Source organism: Bos mutus, chromosome 7 (assembly GCF_027580195.1).
Source record: "Bos mutus isolate GX-2022 chromosome 7, NWIPB_WYAK_1.1, whole genome shotgun sequence".
Taxonomy (NCBI): Eukaryota; Metazoa; Chordata; class Mammalia; order Artiodactyla; family Bovidae; genus Bos; species Bos mutus.
The window spans coordinates 51,680,238-51,704,183 of NC_091623.1; the positions used below are offsets into that span (position 1 = coordinate 51,680,238).

General features: G+C 48.9%; 1 protein-coding gene and 1 pseudogene across 1 annotated transcript; one reads left to right on the forward strand and one right to left on the reverse strand.

Annotated features, from left to right (window-relative positions):
* Positions 1 to 37: 37 nt before the first annotated feature.
* Positions 38 to 23,935, reverse strand: IL27RA (interleukin 27 receptor subunit alpha). The gene is given in 15 exon segments (XM_005888025.3): positions 38 to 744; positions 1,088 to 1,181; positions 1,382 to 1,475; positions 2,074 to 2,199; positions 6,948 to 7,106; positions 7,181 to 7,282; positions 9,874 to 10,062; positions 10,158 to 10,341; positions 14,642 to 14,715; positions 14,808 to 14,967; positions 17,150 to 17,304; positions 17,390 to 17,485; positions 17,488 to 17,546; positions 23,135 to 23,252; positions 23,689 to 23,935. Coding segments are annotated over 15 exon segments (1,962 nt in total). The 5' UTR covers positions 23,789 to 23,935; the 3' UTR covers positions 38 to 492.
* On the forward strand, positions 21,296 to 22,577 carry LOC102283995 (large ribosomal subunit protein uL13 pseudogene; annotated as a pseudogene).
* Positions 23,936 to 23,946: the final 11 nt, after the last annotated feature.

Here is a 23,946-nt window from a genome sequence, read left to right on the forward strand (position 1 = left end):
GATGTGGCTGCTGTAACAAAAAGATCTCAAGCTAGAGTAGCTATCAAAAGAAAAAATTTTATTTCTTTGGACACTTCTATGGCATCACTTGGAAACTCTTGTGTTCTTTCTGTTTCTTGCGCTGCCTTCACCTTGGGTGTAGTCAAAGCTGCATCACAGGGCATACCAATGCTCCAGCTCATGGGAAAGGGAAGGGAATGTGGAAGAGCCCCCACCCAGGCCCAGCGTTGGCACATGTCACCTCTGCTTACGTTTCACCAGTGAGAACTCAGTCCATGGTTACACCTAGCTGCAAGGGAGGCTGGGAGTGCATCCGACTACAGTTCTATTATAGCAGCAGGACAGATACGGGGAGTAGCTGCCACTCTGGATATCACGTATTTTTCCTTTGCTCCCTCATCCATCCACATTTTCCCTGCAGGGCCAGGCCCTTCTCTGTAGGGGTCCTTTAGTCTCAGCTCTTCCTTGGCTGGGTGTCCTCAGGCAAGTGACTCAGCTCTGAGCCTCTATGTCTTCATCTGTCAAAGGAGTTCCCCTCTCCCCTCCTGAGGTCAGTTCAGGCCGTAGCCTGGAGCCTGCAGTGGGGCTCAGAAGGCCCAGCTCCTCAGGCGTGGGCAGGAAGTGTTTCTCATACCCAGAGTCCAGTGGTGCCAAGGGCTGGGGGGGCTCCTTAACTGGAACCTGCTCTATTTCCTCCACTTCCAGGATGGGTGAGTCACCAGGGGGCTGGGCCTGGGGCACCTCCTGGGGAGAGAAGAGACCGAGATTGTTCCCCTTGTACCTGTGAGTGTGCGTGCTAAGTTGCTTCAGTCGTGTCCGACTCTGCAACCCTATGGACCGCCAGGCTCCTCTGTCCATGGGATTCTCCAGGCAAGAATACTAGAGTGGGTTGCCATGCCCTCCTCCAGGGATCTTCCCAACCCAGGGATCAAACCCACGTCTCCTGCCTTGGCAGATGGATTCTTTACCACTAAATCCTGGGAAGCCCCTTCCCCTCATACTCCCCACCCTAATTCTCAACTATCCCCCACTGTCCAGCTTTCCCCAACCCCCTAGAGGGCCCCAAGAAGCCAGGCTTTTCACTCACCTTCATGTGTGGCAGGCTGAAGTTGCTATTGGCAGGGTCAGGAATCTTCTCCCAGACCCAGTGGGGCAGTACCTTGTGCTGCAGGTGGACACACCTGGCAAGCAGGTTAAGAGTCAGGGCAGGGAAGCCAGGTGGCGAGATACCCATGCCCAGATGGCAAGGTCCAGGATGTCACAGAGCTCTGAAGCATCATCCCCTTATCCCCAAAGCCCCTGCCCCCCTGCCAAGCCAAGCTCAGCGATGCCCAGCTGCCCTCCCCACCTGGGCAGAGACCTGTGTGTCTGACAGCCTCACCTTCCGCAGGTGGCCAGGCTCACACCACAGCCGGTCAGGAGCAAACCCCACAGCAGAAAGACAACCGACAGAACTTTCCAATTCAGGGTGTTATCTGGAGGGCAAGGGGGAGGGGCAGAAGAGCATTTGGACACCAAGAAGGCCGGGAGGGCTCAGGGAAGGCTCATGGGTGGGGCAGGGCACAGGTAAGGAAGCGGATAAATGGGCAGGGCTCATGAATGGGCGAGGGCTTCTCAAGTGGCCCAGTAGTAAAGAATCTGCCTGCCAATGCAGGAGATGCAGAAGACTTGGTTTCAATCCCTGGATTGAGAAGATCCCCTGGAGAAGGAAATGACAACCCACTCCAGTATTCTTGTTGGAGAATCCCACGGACAGAGGAGCCTGGTGGGCTACAGTCCATGGGGTCACGAAGAGTCAGACATGACTCAGCGACTGAGCATGCACACATGAATCGGTAGGGGGAGTCTCAGAGTGGGAGTGGGACTTGTGAGAAGGTCAAGGTCAGGGATGGGTGAAAGGGTCAAAGACACACATTGCCTGTTAATCCACAGCAGTATTTAGCAGCATCAAAATGCATCATCGACATCCCCAAGTCAAAAGGTTGTCTACCCAGTGAAGTTCAGTAAGGATTATGTAACCCCTTCCAGTGGAATAGGGCCCCTTCACATAGCAGTCCCACCCCAGACCTCTACCTGGTAGGTGAAACTGGAGGCTTGGACCAGGTGGGCCCTGTCCTGCGATGGTGGAGGCAGTCATCCACAGCTTGCAGGGACCCCAGTGAAGGTCAGGCAGGGTGATGGTTCGGGTGCTGCCAGTCACTGAAGGACATACCCAGAGAGGTGAGGGAGGCAGTCAAGTCCTGCCTCAGGACCTTTGCACATGCCATGCTGTCTGCAACACTCTCTCCCAGATATCCACATGGTTCCCTCCTCCCCTCCTTCAGCTCTTTGCTCACAGGTCACCTATTCAGTGAGAACTGTCCTGACTGCCCCCCCAACCCCAACCAATTAAAACAGCACTGGCTTCTCCATTCATCTTCCTTGCTTTATTCCTCTACCCAGCACTTACCATCATCTGACACACTGCATAGATATATTTACTTTATCTATGCCTGCATGTCCCCCATGAGAAGTTAGGGCCACGAGGGCCATATTCCTAGAGTCGTGTCCAACTTTAGTCAGTGCCTGGCACATAGAAAGCACTAAAAAATGATATACAGTTGACCTTTGAACAAGGCAGGGGTTGGGGGTGTTGACTCTTAACTCTGTTAAAAATCCAAGTACAGTATAATTTATAGTCTGCCCTCCTTATCTGTGCTACTGCTGCTGCTGAGTCAAGTCTGAATCTTTGCGACCCCATGGACTATAGCCCACCTGGTTCCTCTGTCCATGGAATTCTCCAGGCAAGAATACTGGAGTGGGTAGCCATTTCCTCCTCCAGGGGATCTTCCCGACCCACAGATTGAACTCGAACCTCCTGCATCCCTTGCACTGACAGGCAGGTTCTTTACCACTGAGTCACCAGGGATGCCCTCCTTATCTGTGGTTCCTCAATAGGGGCTTCCCTGGTGGCTCAGATGGTAAAGAATCTGCTTGCAATGCAGGAGACCTGGATTTGGTCTCTGGGTGGGGAAGATCCCCTAGAGAAGGGAATAGCTACCCACTCCAGTATACTTCCCTGGAGAATTCCATGGACAGAGAAGCCTGGTGGGCTACAGTCCAGGGTCGCAAAGAGTCAGACACAACTGAGCAACTAACACACACTCTGTAATTCCTAGTTCCACATCAGCAGATTCAACCAACCATAGATAGTACTGTTAAAATTTACTATGGAAAAAAGTCATGTATAACTAGACCTGCACAGTTCAAAACTATGTTGTTCAAGGGTCAAGTGTGTATTGGAACAAATGAATGCATGAATATCATATCCCTCAGGATGCACAGGATCCAGTGAAGGGAAATCTGCTTCAGACCAGGGGAAGACATCTGCACCTCCCAGAACTGTTTTTGTTTACTTCTTTGACCGTGCCTTACAGTTGTGGGATTTTCGTTCCCCTACCAGGGATTGAACCCAGACCTTCAGCTGTTAAGAGTCCTAACCACCTGTCCAACAACTATTATCAGTTATTGATAAAGGGCTGCAACTGAAGGGCCTTGATTCCCCAGCACTTCTAGCTGTTGAGGCAGGCAAAATGTTTCAGACCAGAAAAAGCTGTCAGGCCAGGAATGCAGGTGCCAGAGACTGGGAAATAAATTCTGGGCTCTGAGTGGGGCCCTGATGCCACCCATCACAGAAAATAAGGCTCCTGAAATCCTTTCTCAAAATCTGTGGTGCCATATAGCCTTCCCCAACTGTGAATTTTCCAGAATTGGGGCTCCTCTTCTTTTGTCTATATGTACTTATGGTCTTGGGACTCCATCCTTAATCTCTCACTCAATGCCCTTCTCAGGCTGTCTCAAGCTCTTTACACCAAGACAGACTGCAGTGTTAAATCTCACCCTGGAATTTATTGCTAGATCTGAAACTTGAGTACCTGACCATCTCATGGACAATCCCACTTGGATGAGCATGTCACATGCAACAAATCCAAATGGGTCCCCCAAATTCTTCTCTAAAGTCCCTTCCACTGGACCACCAGGGAATTCCCTGGCGGTGTGTGTTTTTAACTGAATATGCCACATAAAGCTATCTAAGCTAAAACATCGAGTAGAAAAGAGAGCTGCAAAACATCAGTCATAAGCTTTAGGGGCCTATAACATGGTTCTCTTTTAATAATAATAATAGGTACATGTACTCATAAAAGGAGAAAGGGGAGCAGAGGATGAGACGGTTAGATGGCATCACCCACTCAACAGACATGAATCTGCGCAAACTCCGGGAAATATGAAGGACAGGGGAGCCTGGCATGCTGCAGTCCATGGGGTCGCAAAGAATCAGACATAATTTAGCAACTGCTGCTGCTGCTAAGTTGCTTCAGTCGTGTCCGACTCTTAGCGACCCCATAGACGGCAGCCCACCAGGCTTCCCCGTCCCTGGGATTCTCCAGGCAAGAACACTGGAGTGGGTTGCCATTTCCTTCTCCAATGCATGAAAGTGAAAAGTGAAAGGGAAGTTGCTCAGTCGTGTCCGACTCCCAGAGACTCCATGGACTGCAGCCCACCAGGCTCCTCCGTCCATGGGATTTTCCAGGCAAGAGTACTGGAGTGGGGTGCCAGTGCCTTCTCCATTTAGTAACTGAACAACACATAAATATATATGATTTTTAACCCAGTGATATCTATGTACTCATGCAAAGTGCAGTTATGGCAAAGTAACTATGTTTAAAAAAAAATAGGCTTTATCAGTTAGAGACAAAGGCAGAAATACCAAATTATTTAAGGGTGAAATGACACCAAAGACACACTAGGTAAAAAGCATGGGGGATACACTGAACAAGAATGATTAAATGCAGTTAACTATTGAAACCGGATGGTGGATACACAAGGGTTTGCTACAGTTTTTCCTACTTTCACTTGAAATTGTCTATAGTAAAAATGTTTAAAATTTTCAAACACCACAACTCAAAAACAACACAAAAAACACAACTCCCATCTTTGTGTTAATGTACACAGGGCAAAATATGGAAGCTGCATGATCAGTATCACTGAAGTGATGAGAACGCTGATATATTACCAGTCCATTCTGAAGGAGACCAGCCCTGGGATTTCTTTGGAAGGAATGATGCTAAAGCTGAAACTCCAGTACTTTGGCCACCTCATGCAAAGAGTTGACTCATTGGAAAAGAGTCTGATGCTGGGAGGGATTGGGGGCAGGAGGAGAAGGGGACGACAGAGGATGAGATGGCTGGATGGCATCACTGACTCAATGGACATGAGTCTGAGTGAACTCCGGGAGTTGGTGATGGACAGGGAGGCCTGGTGTGCTGCAGTTCACGGGGTCGAAAAGAGTCGGACGCGACTGAGCGACTGAACTGAACTGAACTTTAATGTGTCGGTTTTTAAAATACTTTCATTTTTTTATTTTTGGCTGTGCTGGGTCTTTGTTGCTGAGCGGGTTTTCTCTAGTTGTGGCGAGCATGGGGCTACTCTCTAGTTATGGGGCACAGACTTCTCATTGTGGTGGCTTCTCTTGTTGCGGAGGTAATCGGGCTTCAGTAGTTGCAGTACGTGGGCTCAGTAGCTGAGGTTCTCTGGTTCTAGAGGACAGGCTCATAGTTGTGGCACGCAGACTGCGATGCCCCGAGGCATGTGGGATCTTCCCGGATCAGGGACCAAACCCTTGCCTCCTGCACTGGCAGGTGGATTCTTCACCACTGAGCCACTAGGGAAGCCCCAGTGTGTCAGTTTTTAAAACAAGAACAGATAACTTTTGTAATCAGAAGAAAAGAATATTTTGAATTTTTATTACTTTTTAAACTTTTTATGGTATGTATTGGAGAAGGCAATGGCACCCCACTCCAGTACTGTTGCCTGGAAAATCCCATGGACGGAGGAGCCTGGTAGGCTGCAGTCCATGGGGTTGCAAAGAGTCAGACACGACTGAGGGACTTCACTTTCACTTTTCACTTTCATGCACTGGAGAAGGAAATGGCAAGCCACTCCAGTGTTCTTGCCTGGAGAATCCCAGGGAGGGGGAGCCTGGTGGGCTGCCCTCTATGGGGTCACACAGAGTCAGACACGACTGAAGTGACTTAGCAGCAGCAGCGTGGTATGTATGTGAGATGATGGATGTTAACAAAATTTATATGGGGAATTGTTTCACAATATTTGTAAGTCAAACCATTACAATGTACACCTTAAACATACACAGTGTGCTTGTCAATTATATCTCAACGTGACTGTGGGGGAAAGGGTAATAAAGACAATTTAGGGACTTCCCTGGTGGTCCAGTGGTTAAGAATCTGTCTGCCAAAGCAGGGGACACAGGTTTGATCCCTGGTCCAGGAAGATGCCACGTGCTGCAGAGCGACTAAGTCCATGCACCACCACAAAGGAAGCCTGAGCACCGTACAGCCCGTGCTCCACAACAAAAGGAGCCACTGTGATGAGAAGCCCGTCAACTGCCGCAACTAGAGAAAGCTAGCAGCAGCGACGGAGACCCAGCGTAGCCAAAAATAAGAAAGGTACTTTTAAAAGGAATTTGTGCTCAGAGTAAAAATTTAGTCTATATCCAAAGGTATAAAAAAAGAAGTAAAAATCATATGTAATTCTAAAATCCCTATTGATGCTGTGGAGGAATTTCTTTTCATAGTTGTGTCTCTGCTTTGCTCAGTGCTGGGTTTATTGTATAAAAGTGGAACCATCCCGCAAAGTTTTATAATCCTTTTATCTTTTTTCACTTAATAAAATATGACAGGCATCTTTCAATGTCAATAAATATAGATCGGACTCTTCATTTTAAATGGCCACATGACAGTCTATTACACTGATAGCCACCAGGGTTATTACCCACTAGGGAACCCAGGATATCAGGTTTTCTCGTAGGGGCTGAGAGGGAGCCAAAAGGTTCCTTGGGGGCAAGAGGAGGGGTGGACTGATGGGGCTGGGGCAGAGGCAGTGGAGCTCACCGTTCTTGCAGACAGAAGGCCTGGTTCCACTCTGTGTACACAGGGTGTAGTGGGTGAGATGGCCCCGGAGTTGCTGCCTTGGGACCTCTCCCCATGCTACAGCAGGGGTCCCTGAGGGGGCATCCTGGATTCGCCAAACCACTGGCCCCGATAACGGTACTGGCGAGAGAAAGTCAGCGGGTCAAGTTCTGCCACGGTTTCAGAACCCTCCATCCTCCAAGCCCACCACTTACCTAGCTCCTCTCTGAACTTCCAGACGGAGGGGGCCGGGGCCAAGCCCCACGGAGAGATCGCGGTCACCGTGATTCGGTAGGGGACCCCTTCCTTGAAATCCACTGAGTAGGGCAGGAACAAAGACCAGTTAGAGCTGGCTCCCCTCCCCAACGCGTTTCTTATTTTGTAAGGAATCTTCATTTGTGTCTCCAGAGGGACACTCTGCTACAAGGGTTTTGAGGGAAAGTAATTTATCTGGGAGGTAACCATAGAAAACACCAACAGGGCAGTGGGGAAATGAAGCGGGGAAGGAAAGAAACCCAGGCAACTGTGCGTTAGAGAACAAGTTCCCAATATGACCAACCAAGGCTTAGTCCCACCGGTGCCCTCTGGGTGGCAGAAGAGCTGACAATCCTGAACTCCATCCCACCCAAGGAGGGAGGGAGTTGGGGTATTTATCCATCGACCATTATCAGTCATTGGTGAAGGGCTGCATCTGAGGGGCCTTGATTCCCAGGCACTTCGGCTGTCTAGGCAGGCAAGATGCTTCAGGCCAGAGAAAGCCCTCAGGCCAGGAATGCAGGTGCCAGAGACTGGGAGATAAACTCCGGGCTCTGAGTGGGGCCCTGACATCATCCATCATAGTAAATAAAGCTCCTGAAATCCCTTCTCAAAACCTGTGGTGCCATATAGCCTTCCTCAACCAGGAACTTCCTAAAACTGGGGCTCCTCTTCTTCTGTCCATATATACTTATGGTGTTGGGACTTTATCCTAAATCTCTCACTTGACACCTTCTCAGGCTATCCCAAATTCTTTATACCAAGGACAGACTCCCCAGTGTTAAATCTCAGCCTAGAACATATTGCTAGATTTGAGACTTGAGTATCTGACAGTCCCATGGACAATCCCACTTGGAGGAGCATGTCAGGTACAACAAATCCAAATAGGTCCCCCAAATTCTGCTGTAAGACTCCCCAACAAGAACCTGCTTGCTTCTCTCCCTTTGTTCCCTCCCAGAAGGAGCAAACACAGTCCTTTCTGAGAGAGAAAGTGTTACTCCCTCAGTCGTGTCCGACTCTTTGCAACCCCATGGACTGTAACCCACCAGGCTTCTCTGTCCATGGACTTCTCCAGGGTAGAATACTGGAGTGGGTCGGCATTCCCTTCTCCAGGGAATCTTCCAGACCCAGAGACTAAAGCCAGGTCTCCTGCACTGCAGGCAGATTCTTCACTGTCTAAGCCACCAGGGAAGCCCACAGTCCTGGGTTTCTCAATTTCAGCCCTCACCCTCCCAGTCTGTTCCTCCCACTGCAGACAGGGGGCACCTGTGAGCAACTGAGTCAGGACACACCCTTCCTCTGCTTAGAACCCCAGTGGCTCCCGCCTCACGGGCAGAAAAAATCAAAGTCTTCTCCATGAGCCACGAGGCTTTGCACATTCTGCCCCGTCCTCTCCCTGCCCTTACCTCCTCCCACTTTCCCCTTTGCTCATTCTATTCCAGCCACACCGGCCTCCCCGCTGTCACTCTAACACATAAGGCACATTTCTGCCTCAGAGCCTTTGCACTGGTTGTCTCCTCTTGTTTTTCCCTTAGACCATGGATCCTTCAGGTCTTAGTTTAAATGCCACTTTCCCAGAGAGACTTTTTCTTTTTTTTCCCTAAAATAAATATCTTCCCTCCTCCCCCTTTACTTTGCCCCAATTACATTACAGGGGTTTCCCTGGTGGCTCAGCGATAAAGAACCCTCCTACAATGCAGGAGACGCAAGTTTGATCCCTGCGTCAGGAAGATCCCCTAGAGAAGGAAATGGCACCCACGCCAGTATTCTGGCCTGGAAAATCCTGTCGACAGAGGAGCCTGGCAGAGTCGGACACAACTTAGCAACTAAACAATAAATTGCATCACAGAGGTATTTGGTTTTTGTTCCACTGGTTGCTGGCCCTACAAGATGAGGATGGAGATGTTGGTGGGGATGAGGGTAGGGATGCTGTTGAGAGGAGAGTAGTGATAGTTCAGGGTTTGGCTTTAGGAACTTGACTGCTGCTGCTGCTGCTGCTGCTAAGTCGCTTCAGTTGTGTCCGACTCTGTGCGACCCCATAGACGGCAGCCCACAAGGCTCCCCCGGCCATGGGATTCTCCAGGCAAGAACACTGGAGTGGGTTGCCATTTCCTTCTCCAAGGAACCTGACTAAGTGGTTCAAATCTTGGTTCCACCACATACTTGCTGTATGGCCTCAGGGGAGTTGCTTAACCTCTCTGAGCCTTTTTCTTTATCTTCATGATAATAGCAGAAACCTGCTTTATAAGGAAGATTGAATGGTTTCACGCTGATGGAAAGGCCAGTACACATTAGCTGCCATCACCGTGTTTGTTGTTTAGTTGCTAAGTCGTGTCCAACTCTTGTGACCCCACGGACTGTAGCTCTCCAGGCTCCTCTGTCCAGGGGATTTCCCAGGCAAGAATATTGGAGTGGGTAGCCATTGCACTGCATTGCACTGCCTCTCCTGCACTGCAGGCGGATTCTTTACTGCTGAGCCACCGGGGAAGCCCATCATTGTGTACCAGTCTCTAGAACAGGGCTTGGCACACAGTGGGTAGTCAACGAATATTTCTTGCATGAATTAATAATACTTGACCACTCCTCTGCAAATCCAGCCTCTCCTCTGTTCTCCAACAGCTGAAATGGGAACCCTGGTGCTCTTCGGCCTCACCTGGCAACACTGCACTGAGGTTCCCAGGAGGAAGCCGGACCCAGTTGAGGTCCTCCACGGGGTCGCCGTCTCGAATCCAGTCCACCACATGCTCCTGCAGCTCCCCAGGCTCCTGTTGCCAAGTCACCAGCAGCTCTGTGTTTCCAGAGATGCTCCTGACCACCACGCCATGGGGGGCAAAGTCTGGACCTAGAGGATGGGGAGGAGAAATCTCAGCTGTAAACTTGGGAAGTCTCCACTTGCGCCTCCAAGGAATCTCACAAAGGAAGTTCACAGCCTCTTACCCAAGCAGGTCAAAGAGAGGTTGGTAGGAATTTCCCAGCTTGTGGCATTCACAGCAGACACCCCCACCCACTCTGCTTGGGTGGGGATGGAGAAGTTGCAGTAGGGGGTCTCCTCCTGGATCACCTCCTGATCCTTAACCTGGATCCAGACTCTGTAGGTCACCTGCATGCAGAGCCCTGAAGCCTAAAGGATGAGGGGAAGGAGGGGTGAATCTCTCTCCTTATCAGGCACATACTGTGCATCTCAGTGAGGTCACTGGATAAACGCATCAGTGAAACATTTTTGTTGGTTTCACTGTTGTTTAGTCCCGAAGTCGTGTCCAATTCTTTTGTGACCCCATGGAGTGTAGCCCGCCAGGTTCTTCTGTCCATGGGATTTTTCCAGGCAAGAATACTGGAGTGGGTTGCCATTTGCTTCTCCAGGCCAATCCTCCTGACCCAGGGATCGAACCTGCATCTCCTGCACTGGCAGGTGGATTCTTTACTGCTAAGTCACCAGGGAAGCCCTGGTTTCACGGTACAGGTGAGGAAACCAAGCCTCAGAGGGGCTCAACAGCAGAAGTGAGATTAGAATACAGCTAGTGAGCCAGAACTAGGGTGTAAAGCAAGAAAGCATACCCAAAATCCAATCAAGATAAATTATATTTTAATGCAATATTTTTAAAATTTATTTTTACTGAAGTATAGTTGATTTATGAAGCTGTGTTAATTGCTGCTGTAAGCAAAGTGACCCCCCATACATACATATATATATATATATATATATATATATATATATACACACATTCTTTTTCATACTCTTTTTCATAATGGTTTATCACGGGATATTGAATATAGTTCTCTGTTCTACAGTAGGACCTTGTTGTAATATAGTATTTTAATCAATCAAAACTAATGCAAAAAAAACAAAAACAAAAAAACCATGACAAACAAATTATCAAGATTTTAAGGGACTTCCCTGGTGGTGGAGTGAATAAGAATCCGCCTGCCAATAGGGGGAACATGGATTCGATTCCTAGTCTGGGATAATTCCACATGCTGCGAAGCAACTAAACCCATGGGCCAAAACTACTGAAGCCTGCTCACCCTAGAGCCAGCAAGCTGCCAGCTGCTGAGCTCACGAGCTGCAGCTACTCAAGCTGTCTATAGCCTGTGCACCACCAGAAGAGAAGCCACTGCAGTGAGATGCTCATGCACCGCAACTAGAGGGCAGCCCTTGCTCTCTGCATCTAGACAAAGCCCACATGCAGCAACGAAGACCCAGTGCAGCCAAAAATAAATTTTTAAAAAACAAGAGGAAATAAAGTGATTTCTAAAAAAATATTTTAAGTAAAGACAAAATCTGGCCACGCACTTATATAACCCTGCTTCACTCAGCTTACCCCATTCTGTCCTGTGTGGTTCTTAGGGACTGCAAAACTCCCACTGTTGTACAGAGGAGTGGTTATGTGTAGCAAAGAGGATGGTACCTTCCAGAGTTCTTTGGGGAAACTTGTGAGAATATCTGGTTGCCTCAATGATTGGTATTTGATGCTCAAGAGCCAGGGACACTACCCTCTCCTAGAAACAAAAAGTTGTCCCACCTCCGTTGTGACTTTAGACTGTCATCCCAACTGGAAACTTCTGTAGATAAAAAAAATCTAGCAATTTTAGCTGATCCTAAGACCAAACACCATTTGCTGTATAAATACAAAACCTTAGGGGACCTGGTTTTAATATTCACTGAATGTTAAAATATTCTGAACATATAGGGACTTTCCAGGCAGTTGTGATCATCGATTTCCAGCACGATCTGTGTTCTGATCAGAGAATTTCTCAACATGTCTTGCATTGTCTCATCCCTTTGAAGTCCTGGGAAACTGGCTCAATAGCCTGGCATGTGGACGACTCTGGTAAATGTCCTATTTGGTATGGAAAGAATGCATGTTCAGATGTTTCCTATGTGAGTCCACTTGGGTGTCTGCTACTCACATGTTCAGATCTTCTAGATCTTGACTTGTTTTCCATCTGCTTGTTATGGAATTACTTAGAGGAGCATGTTAAAAATCTCCCACAATGGTTATGAATTCATAGAGTTCTCCTTGTAGTTCTGCCAACTTTTACTTTATGTATTTTAAAGCTATGTTATGAGGTACATGGAGCTTCCCTGGTGGCTCAGACGGTAAAGAATCTGCCTGCAATGCAGGAGACCCGGATTCTATCCTTGGGTGAGAAGATTCCCCAGAGGAGGGCATGGCAACCCGTTTCAGTATTCTTGCCTGGAGAATACCATGAACAGAGAAGCCTGGTGGGCTACAGTCCATGGGCCCACCAAGAGTCGGATACCACTAAGAGACTAACACAACCCTGTCAGGGAGGTACAGATTTAGTACTCATGTCACACTGGTGAACTGAATACCTTGCCGTTATGCAGTAGCCTTATGTCCCATTTATTTTCTGTTGAATGTTACAATATACTGTACACTGTATGTTACAACACAATACACTGTATTTATACGTTTTAAAATATATATATATATATGGGTTATAAGAACTATATTTCTTTTTTATAATTTTACTTATGTATTATCTATTTGGGGCTGTAATGGAGCTTCATTGCTTCACGGGCTTTTCTCTAGTTGCAGAGAGTGGGGCTACCAGTTGTGGTACTTGGGCTTCTCACTGCGGTGGCTTCTCTTGTGGAGCACAGGCTCTAGACACACGGGCTTCAGTACTTGAGGCACATGGGCTCAGTTGTGGCTCCCGAGCTCTAGAGTACAGGCTAAACGGTTGTGGCCCACAGGCTTAATTGCTCAGTTGCATGTGGGATCTTCCCGGATGGGAGACTGAATCCCTTTCTCCTGCACTGGCAGGCAGATTCTTTACCACTGAGCCACCAGGGAAGCCCTGAGCTATGTACTTCATTTCAGTATAGTAAAGGGGCATTACAAGGTATGTGTCATCAAACAGAGGCACTGAGGGACTTTGCTGGTGGTCCAGTGATTGACTCCATGTTTCCAATGCAAGGAAGCACAGGGTTGATCCTTGGTCAGGGAACTAAGACCCCACAGGCCCTGGAGCATGGCCAAAAAAAGTGAAAAAAAAAATATTTAAATAAATAAAATAAAGGTAGCGAAACTGTGAATTATGCTTTGAAAGCCAATAAACATCAGCTCTGCCGTGTACCAGTTGTGTGGTTTGGGGCAACCTCTCTGCGTCTCATTTTCTCATCTGTAAAGTTTGTCAATATAAATAAGTGTGTAGGCGAGGACCGGGCACACAGTGAGAACTCTAGAAATATTACGCATGGTTAAAGTCAGTGATGTTATTAGATCGTGTGGCCCAAGAAAGTGAGAGCCCTGTTATTTGGTTTCTCGCCATGTTTACTGTGAGTCAGGGCCTTGCAATGCATGGAACCGACTAGGTGCTTAACAGACTTGGGTCAGTGAGAACTGTTTCATTCTTGTCTGTCATCTCACAAGCCCTGTTTTTGTTTTTGTTTTGTTTTGTTTTTTAAATATTTATTTATTTATTTGGCTGCACCAGGTCTTAGTTGAGGCACACGGAATCTTCAATTTTCATTGCAGTAAGTGGGGTCTTTTAGCATACAGAATCTAGTTCCCTGACCAAGGATCGAACCCAGGTGCCTTGCATTGGGAGCTCAGAGTCTTAGCCACTGGACCACCAGGAAATCCCTACAATGCCCCCTCCCCCGACCTTTTAAATTTATTTATTTATTTATTTTATTCTTGGCTGTTCTGGATCTTTGTTCCTGGACTCTGGCTTTTTCTAGTTGCTGCGAGTGGGGACTACTCTAGTTGTGGTGCTCGGGTTCCTCACTGTGGTGGCTTCTCTTATTGCAGAGAATGGGATCAAGGGCATGAGGGCTTCAGTAGCTGTGACACCTGGGCTTAGCTGCCCCAGGGTATGTGGGACCTTCCCAGCCCAGGGACTGAACTCGTGTCCCCTGCATTGACAGATAGATTCTTAGCCACTGGATCATGAGAGAAGTCCCAAAACAATGCCCTTTTGATACTAACATCAAAGCCCTTAGCATACCCGGCTATACTTTGTGGAGCTGAGCCTTGTATTGCTTCTAAATCTTTGCACCCAACGTCTCCCCCACTGCCTGGAACACTCGTACCCATCTTCAAGTCTCAGCTCAGATCCCTACTTTCAGTCAACACTGGTGGAGTCTTGCTCTGAGCCCAGCGCCATGCCAGGATCTCCCTGATGATCCCCCTCCTTGAAACCCTGAAGCAGCCTCAAGAGGGCAGCAGAGTAGCCTCTGTTTTGTTTACGTCATTGGTTTTTGGTTTGGGGGTGTTTTTGATTTTGCAGCAGTGGGCAGCTTGTAGGCTCTTAGTTCCCTGACCAGGGATTGAACCCATGACCTTGGGAGTGAAAGCTCGGAGTCCTAACCGCTGGACCACCAAGTAAGTCCCTGCATCACTGTTATCCAGGGTTTCCTGACATGGGCAGAGAAATGGGTTTTCACAACTCACCTTCCACAGAAGCAGGGGTTCCTGTCCACCTGGTGCCCCACAGATGTTCCCCATGATCCACACATCTTTTGGAGCTGGTGAGGATGGAAAAAGAAGAGACAAATGGGAATGGCATGATGGCCTGACTTCCAGGAGAGGAAAAGATGGGAAGCCCAGAGATCCTCACCAGAGGGTGGTGTCTGGAAGGGCAGAATGGGGCTCCACTCGCCCCACAGATCCTCCTCTTTGTCCACTTGGCAGCGGCCGAACATCTCGTAGCCAGTGGCCAGTTCCAGGTCCTGGATCTCAATGGGCATCAGAGGTATAGACTTCACTTCCGGTTCCAGCTGGGGGTGACATGTGAGTGATGAAGCTGAAGGCTGAATTGAAAGTTGACCTTTTATATGTCGATGTGTGTGCTCAGTCACTTTAGTCCAGTCCAACTCTTTGGGATCCCCTGGACTGTAGCCCACCAGGTTCCTCTGTCCATGTGATTTTTCTGGCAAGAATACTGGAGTGGATTGCCATGCCCTTCTCCAGGGAATCTTCCTGACCTAGGGATAGAACCCATGTCTCTTGCATCTCCTGCATTACATGCACATTCTTTACCACTGAGCCAGCTGGGAAGCCCTTAGCTGCCAACAGGATGACCAGTACTGTCTTGCTTTGCCTGGGAGACAGAGTGGGTTCTCAAGACACAGGGCTTTCAGTTTTAAAATTGGGACAATCCCTGGCAAAAAGAGACAATTTGATTATCCTCTGTGCCAGGTATAGCAGTAGGTGGGAAATTCTATTATTGTTCTCATTTTACAGATGAGGAAAACTAAGGTCATGTGAGGGAAAGTGACATACCCAAGGTCACAGAGCTGGTGAGTACTACAGCTGAGATTCATTCCCAGGCAGTAGGATTTCAACGTCTGTATCTTAGCACTGTTCTGAACTGCATGAATATTCCCAGTGAAAACAAGTCTACCCTACCTTGTGGTGCTTGGCACCCCAAGCTGTGACTGAGATCGTTGGTTATCTCCAATACCCATTCTCGGCTGCTTCTTTTGGAAACCCTGAGTATCTGTCAGGACCATGTGTATCAAGAACAAAGACCACATTTCCCAGTCTCCCTTGCAATCAGGTGAGACCATGTGACTACATTTTGACCAATGAGATATGAGATGAAAGATACATGTAACTTTGGGGCTGTGCTCTTAAAGTGTTTGGGCAGGCTCCCCAACTCCTGGGGTCCCATTGCTCTGGAGCTTTCGTCCTTTTTTTTTCGCTGTGTGTGAGCTTGGGAAAGTTGCTTAACCTCTCTGAGATTCAGTTTCCCCAACTACGAAACAGAGATCATAAAATAACCTATATTAGGGAAGTCAGGAGTACAGTCCTCATTGAGATCATCCATGCAGATTGCTTAGCTTGGTACCTGATGCATGCCTGGTGCTTGGAAATATGAGCTTCTTTTATTATTAACACTTTTAAGTGTTTATTGAAAACCAGGCTCTGTTCCTCATCTGTAAAATGGGTAGGCACAAAACACATCTACCTCAAAGAGTTCTTGTAAGGATTTGATAAAGAGCCTCCAACAGTGTGTGGCACACAGCAGGCGCTAAGTAGTATCTGCTATAAACCTTTTTTTTTTTCTTTAGTGTTCATTTATTTATTTGGCTGCACTGTGTCTTAGTTGCAACATCTAATTCCCTGCCCAGAGATTGAACACTGCATCAGGAGCATGGAATCTTAGCCATTGGACCGCCAGGGAAGTCCCCTGCTGTTAACCTCTTCCTTTAAGGTTCATGTAAGTTATTTGAGGAGACAGCAAGGAGATCAAACCAGTCAATCCTCAAGGAAATCAACCCTGAATACCCACTGGAAGGACTGATGCTGAAGCTGAAGCTCCAGTACTTGGGCCACCTGATGTGAAGAGCCAACTCATTGGAAAAGACCCTGATGCTGGGAAAAATTGAAGGCAGGAGGAGAAGGGAATGACAGAGGATGAGATTGTTGGTTGGCATCATCAAGTCAATGGATATGAGTTTGAGCAAACTCTGGGAGATAGTGAAGGACAGGGAAACCTGGGGCGCTGCAGTCCATGGAGTCGAAAAGCGTTGGATACAACTCAGTGATTGAACAACAACAATTCATTAAATGAAAGTGTTTGAGGAAGTTTACTGAATTTCTCAAGAATTCCAAGTAAAGGGAATTAATTCCCCAGCTGTCCAATGGTTAGGACTCCATGCCTTCACTGCTGACGGCGGGTTCAATCCCTGTTCAGGGAACTAAGATCCTGCAACGTGCATGGCATGGCCAAACAAGAAAAAAAAAATTCCAAGTGGGACTGTATGGAATTTATAGATTATCTTGGTGGGGGTACATTTTTTAGCTGAACAAAACGCACGTACAGACCTTTCGTGAGGGATGTGGACAGACTCCAGGGGCAGGTGAGGAACAAGTTCTGGGCTAGGTTGCTGATTTGGGAATGATGTCTCAGGCCCCACCAGAGTAGGGTGGGGGGAAAGGTTCCCTGACACTCACCATCACCCAGGGCATCCGGCACCTTCGATAGTAAAACCGGCAGACCAAGACCTTATGGGGTGGCCACGTAGGAGGGGCCCACTGGACAACGGCCTCCAGGGGGTGGTCATCTGAGAAGTCCACGTCAGGGTATAGGTGGGGGGCATCTGGCTTCACTGAAGAAGGAGAAATGCATTGAGCAGGGGCCTCCAGGACCACCCACCCCACACACAGCACATCCCCAACACTCCCGCCCATTACTTCGGGTTTCGAGGTTCACAAAGACTGGGGACCAGAGAAGCTGGCCGGCCTTGGCCGCCCAGACAAGGAGTTCGTCAGACGTGGTAAGCTGTTCCGTGGGATGGTCACCCAGTTCTGTCCGGTGGGCACCGCCACGGTCCAGGTTTTGTTGGAATGGCTGTGAGGAGAGATGGGGAAATAAGAGGCGATAGACAACAGGCCGGGCCCCGAGTCGTAATGATAACATCTGCTCTGCCTGGGTTCAAGTCCTAGTTCTGCTTAAGAGCTGTGTGACCTTGAGCAAGCAACTTCACTTCTCTGCGCCTCAGTTTCTTGACCTACAAAATGAGGGTGATAAAAGCACCTGCGAAAAGGGCTGAATAGTGAGGGGAATCAATGCGATGAGATATGAAATGCATTTAGAACAGCCAGCAGCACTTCCCCGATGGTCCATGCACGCGTGCTCAGTCACTCAGTCCTGTCTGACTCTGCAACCCCGTGGACTGTAGCCTGCCAGGCTGCTCTGTCCATGGGATTTTCTGAGCAAGAAGACAGGAGTGGCTTGCCATTTCTTCCTCCAGAGGAACTTCCCGACCCAGGGATCAAACCTGAGTCTCCTGTGTCTTCTGCATTGGCAGGTGAATTCTTTACCACTGAGCCACCTGGGAAGCCCTTCTTCTGGTCCAGTGATTAAAAATCCACCTTGCAATGCAAGGGATGCAGGTTCCATCCCTGGATGGGGAACTAAGATCCCAAGTGCTGTGGAGCAACTCAGCCTGAGTGCAGCAACTATTGAGCTCTCATGCCACAACTAGAGAGTCCGTGCAACCAAATTAAAACATTAAAGAAAATAATAGCAAGCATCAGGAGCATATACATGATATAAAAGCATTGGTTATTTTATTTATTGAGCACCTATTATATATATCCACATTTACTTCTATATTTTCTTGGGCTCCAAAATCACTGCAGTGACTGCAGCTATGAAATTAAAAGATGCTTGCTTTTCGGAAGGAAAGAATGATAGCTATGATAAACCTAGACAGTGTTTAAAAAGCAGACATCACTTTGCCAACAAAGGTTCCTACAGTCAAAGCTACAGTTTTTCCAGTATTAACATGTGCAGCTGTGAGTGTTGGACCATAAAGATGACGGAGTGCCAAAGAACTGATCCTTTCAAATTGTGGTGGTGAAGAAGACTCTTCAGAGTCCTCTGGACAGCAAGGAGATCAAACCAGTCAATCCTAAAGGAAATCAACCCTAAATACCCATTGGAAGGACTGGTGCTGAAGCTGAAGCCACAATATTCTGGCCACCTGATGCAAAGAGCCAACTCATTGGAAAAGACCCTGGTGCTGGGAAAAACTGAGGGCAAGAGAAGAAGAAGGCAGCAGAGGATGAGATGGTTAGATAGCATCACCTACTCAATAGACATGAATCTGAGCAAGCTCCAGGAGGTAGTGGAAGACAGAGGAGCCTGGCGTCCATGGGGTCAACAAGATTCGAACACATCTTAGTGACTGAACAACAATAAAAACAACTATTCGGTCAGCTAATACATATTGTGGGCCAGGCCCTGCTGTAGAAGCTGAGAATAGGACTGTGACCAAAGCAGGCAAGGATCCCCTCTCCAGAGCTGGTATTTCAGTGGAGGAGGCAGATGAAACACATAAATATATAATTGATGGTGGTAAAAGCAATATAAAGAACAATCAAGGGAGTTCCTGGCTGTCCAGCGGTTAGGACTCCATATTTCCACTGCAGGGGGCACGGGGTTCAATCCCTGATAGGGGAACTAAGATCCCACAAGCCTCCCAGTGAGGCCCAAAATCCAGAAATAATTATTTTAAAAAAAGATCAAGCAGGATGAGGAAGATGAGGCATGCTGAGATGAAGAGTGACAGTGGTATTTTAGTAAACGTGGTCAGGAAAGCTCTCTGGTGAGACGTGTGAATAACGGCCTGAAGGAGGCGGGTGCACAGTTTGTGAAGGATCTTCTTAAATGAAGAGCACTTTAAGAAGGAACAGCAGCCAAGGCAAGGGTCCCGAGGCCAAACTGTGCCTGGTGCTTTTTCTTTTTTTTCTTTTATCATTTTATTTCTTTATTTTTGGCTGTGCTGGGTCTTTGTTGCTGCACACGGGCTCTTCTCCAATTGCAGCAAGTGGGGGCTGCTCTCGAGTTGCGGTGTGCGGGTTTCTCATTCTCGTGGCTCCTCTTGTGGAGCATGAGCTCTAGGGGCGCCGGCTTCAGTAGCTGTGGTATGTGGGCTCAGTAGTTGCTCCAGAGCACAGGCTCAGTGGGGCTTCCCAGGTGGCGCTAATGGTAAAGAACCTGCCTGCTAATGCAGGAGACATAAGAGATGCAGGTTTGATCCCTGGGTTGAGCAGATCCTCTGGAGAAGGGCATGGCAACCCACTCCAGTATTCTTGCCTGGAGAATCCCAAGGACAGAGGAGCCTGGCGGGCTACCGTCCATGGGGTCGCAAAGAGTCGGACACGACTGAAGCAACTTAGCACACGCGAGCACAGGCTCAACAGTTGTGGCACACAGGCCTAGCAGCTTTGTGGCATGTGGGATCTTCCCAGACCAGGGATCGAATCCGAGTCTCCTGCACTGGCAGGTGGATTCTTTAGCACTGAGCCACCAGGGAAGAGATGGTTAGATAAACATCACCCACTCCTGACTCAATGGACATAAGTTTGAGCAAACTCTGGGAGATAGCGAAGGACAGGGAAGCCTGGCGTGCTGCAGTCCATGGGGTCACAAAGAGCTGGACACGACTTAGCGACTGAACAACGACCCCAGGGAAGCCCCTGTGCCTGGTGTTTTCTGAGAAACAGTGAGGAGGAGGCTTGTACCCTGGAATAGAGTGAGTAAGGTGGAGGTGGGAGGAGGCGAGGACAGGGAGGCCATAGCAGATTGTTCACATGACAGCAGGAAGGATTCTGGCTTTTACCCTGAGTGAGCAGGGAGCCCTGCAGTGCTATGCACAGGGGAGGGAAGTGCTCTGATGCAGAAGTTCACAGGCGCCCACTGGATGCCATGGTAGAGAAGAGACTGTGGGGCTGAGGATGGAAACCTGAGTCCTGGGAGGAGGTGACTGTGGGGTCCAGGCCAGCGATAATGGGGACAGGATCATGGAGGGGGTGCTCAGGAAGTAAGGAGTGCCAGATTCTAGGTAATGTTGGCAAGGCCTGCTGATGGATCAAATGTGGGTTAGAGAGAGAGGAGTCGAGGATGTCCCGAAGGACTGGATTTCAAAGGTTCAAATCAAGGCCTTCATTAAAACAAAGACAAAAACACATATGCTGGCAAAGATGTGGAGAAACTGGGGCCCTCTTACATTGCTGGTAGGAACATAAAACGGTGCAGCTGTTGCAGAAAACAGTTGGTTCCTCAAAAAGTTAAACAGAATTGCCATATGACCCAGCAGTTTCACTCCTAGGCATATACCCCCAAAGAACTGAAAAGAAGGACTCAATTTTCAGTAGCACTAGTCACAACCACCCACGGCAATTGCTCAACGGTGGAAACAGATAAGTAGATGAACGCAGTATATCCATTACAGTAGAATACTGTTCAGCTACAAAAAATGGAATGAAGTTCCGATTCATGCTACAACATAATGAACCTGGAAAACATGCTAAGTGAATGTATATAGATATCGAAGACCACATAAGGTATGATTCCACTTATGAGAAAGGCCCAGGACAGGCAAATCCAAGGGATGGAAAGTAGATCAGTAGTTGTCAGGAGACAGGGATTGACTGCTATTAGGGATGAAACTTCCTTTTGGGGGTAATGGGCATGTTCTGGAATGAAATAGAGACACTGGTTGGACAACAGTGTGAAGTATTAACAGCTACTGAACTGTTCACTTGCAAATGGTTAATTTCACCTTATGTGAATTTCACCTCATTAAAAAAAAAAGCTTTCCCAAGGGCAGGTCCTGGTGCTTGACGGCCAAGGCCATCTCCTGGGCCGCCTGGAGGCCATCGTGGCCAAGCAGGTGCTTCTGGGCCGGAAGGGTGTGGTCGTGCGCTGTGAGGGCATCAACATTTCTGGCAATTTCTACAGAAATAAGTTGAAGTACCTGGCCTTTTTCCGCAAGCGGATGAACACCAACCCCTCCCGTGACCGCTACCACCTCCGAGCCCCCAGCGGCATCTTCTGGCGGACAGGGTGAGACATGTTGCCCCACAAGACCAAGTGAGGTCAGGCTGCTCTGGAGCACCTCGAGGTGTTTGATGGGATCCCACCAACCTATAACAAGAGAAAGCGAATGGTGGTGCCCGCTGCCCTCAAGGTTGTGCGTCTGAAGCCTACTCGCAAGTTTGCCTACCTAGGGCGCCTGGCTCATGAGATTGGCTGGACGGACCAGGCAGTAACGGCCACCCTGGACGAGAAGAGAAAGGAGAAAGCCCAGATCCACTACTGGAAAAAGCAGCTGCTTATGAGGCTACCAAAGCACGCAGAAAAGAACATCGAGAAGAAAACTGACAAATTCACAGAGGTCCTCAAGACTCATGGATTCCTAGTCTGAGCCCAATAAAATTGACTGTTTATTCTTCAAAAACAAAACAAACAAACAAAAAGAGACTTTCTTTTATTCCCTCGTGCAAGCATGCATGCTAAGTTGATTTGCAGCCCTCTGTACTGCAGCCTGCCAGGCTCTTCTGTTCCTGGGACCCTCCAGGCAAGAATACAGGAATGAAAGAATACTGGAGTGGGTTGCTATGCCCTCCTCCATGGGATCACCCCAACCCAGGGATGGAACCCATGTCTCTTACATCTCCTGCATTGGCACGTGGGTTCTTTACCATCAGTGCCACCTGGGAAGCCCTCTTACTTTCTCGTTCTCTACAAATTAAAACCCTTCTGGACATGGATGGTGGTGATGGCTGCACAACAGTGTGACTGTACTTAATGCCACTGAACTGGACACTTTAAAAAGATTGAGGGGACTTCCCTGGTGGTCCAGTGGCTAAGAATCTGCCTGTCAGAGCAGGGGATGCGGGATGGATTCCTGGTCAAGGAACTGGGATACCACATGCCCTAGAGGCAACTAAGCCCATGCACCGTAACTAGTGAAATCCTTCAAGCCGCAACTAGAGAGTTGGAGCTGCGAAGAAAATCCAGCACAGCCAAAAGAAAAAGATTGAGGAAAAAAGGGGTAAATTTTATGTGTACTTTACCACCATTAAAAAAAAAAAAAAACCAACCTTCCATGCCAGTTCCCATCTTCAAATGCTCCTTTTCCTCTCCTCTCACAGCCAAATTTGAAATGAAGTTGAGTTTCCAAGTGTGATTCATCATGAAGCAATATCAGTCACCCCCTCAGACTGTGGGCTCCATGAGGCTTTCTGTGTCTCTTTCACTGTTGCATCCCCAGCACCAGATCAAATGATCTTTTCCTGTTCTCAGAGAGGTTAAGCTACTTGCCTAAGGTCACACAGCAATAAAAAACAACTTCTAATCATTAAGCATTTTCTCTTTCCCAAGTGCATAAACTCACTGAATTCTCAGAACCAATGCTGGGAACCAGGTTCCATTATTATCAGCATTTGATAGAGGAAGAAACAGAGGTTCAGAGAGGGAAAGTGACTGGTTCATGGTAACACAGCAAGGAAATGAGGGAATGTGGAACTGAAGGGCCAGAGAGTGGGGTCGGGCTGGGAGATGAGGGTGGGCAGGGCGAATGGGTCCTCTGAGAAGGCTAGAACCTGAGTGGCTTCAGTGTCCCCAAATTACCCCACTGTACTCACTATTTCTGGCTCTGGACATACAGCATGGAGGGGGCTCCCAGGTCCCCATGAGGCTCCCAGGAGCAGTTCAGGTCCCCCAAGGGTCCAACTCCATAGCACTGCAGTGGCCCCGGGCTGCCTGGAGAGGGAGGCAGGAGGGTTCCAAGGAAGGCGGTCAGTTCCCCCAGCCTCGGGCACACCCCAGAACTTCTGACAACTGTGGAGGGCGATCCAGGGTCCCTTACTGAAGCGAGCAGCAGGAAGGGGGCGCTGGCCACCGCTCCCCAGGCTTTGGGCATAACTCCTCCCCTCCCACCAGCCACATCCTGTTAACTACCCCCCCACTCCCCGACAAAAGCCCTTACCCTACCGCCGCCCCCCCAACCCCGGCCTCAAGTTCCCACCTCGCTACCGCCCATTCCCCAAACCCTCGCATCGCCCGGCCCCTGCCACTGGGCCGGGGAGAGCAAAGTGGCTTCTGGACCTCTGCCATTCATTCCGCAAACTTGAGGGTCACCCTGGAGGGTGATGGGCGCGTTCGCGAGCATGAGACACGAGCTCGCTCCAGAACTCACCCTGGGGCCGAGTCCGGCTGAACAGCAACAATAGAAGCAGCAGCAGCAGCAGCATCGGCTTCGGCCGCAGTGGGAAGGGGGCGGCCGGGGTCCCCCGCATGGCACTCCCGCGGCCCCCCAGTCCGGCCCGGCCTTGCCTGGCCCAGCGCGGCCGCGCCGCCCGCCTCGCTCTCGGGGACCAACGCCTGAGCGGCGACGGGAAGCAGAGCCACCCCTCCCGGCCGCCTCCGCACCTTGCGCTGCGGGTCCCCGCCCCTT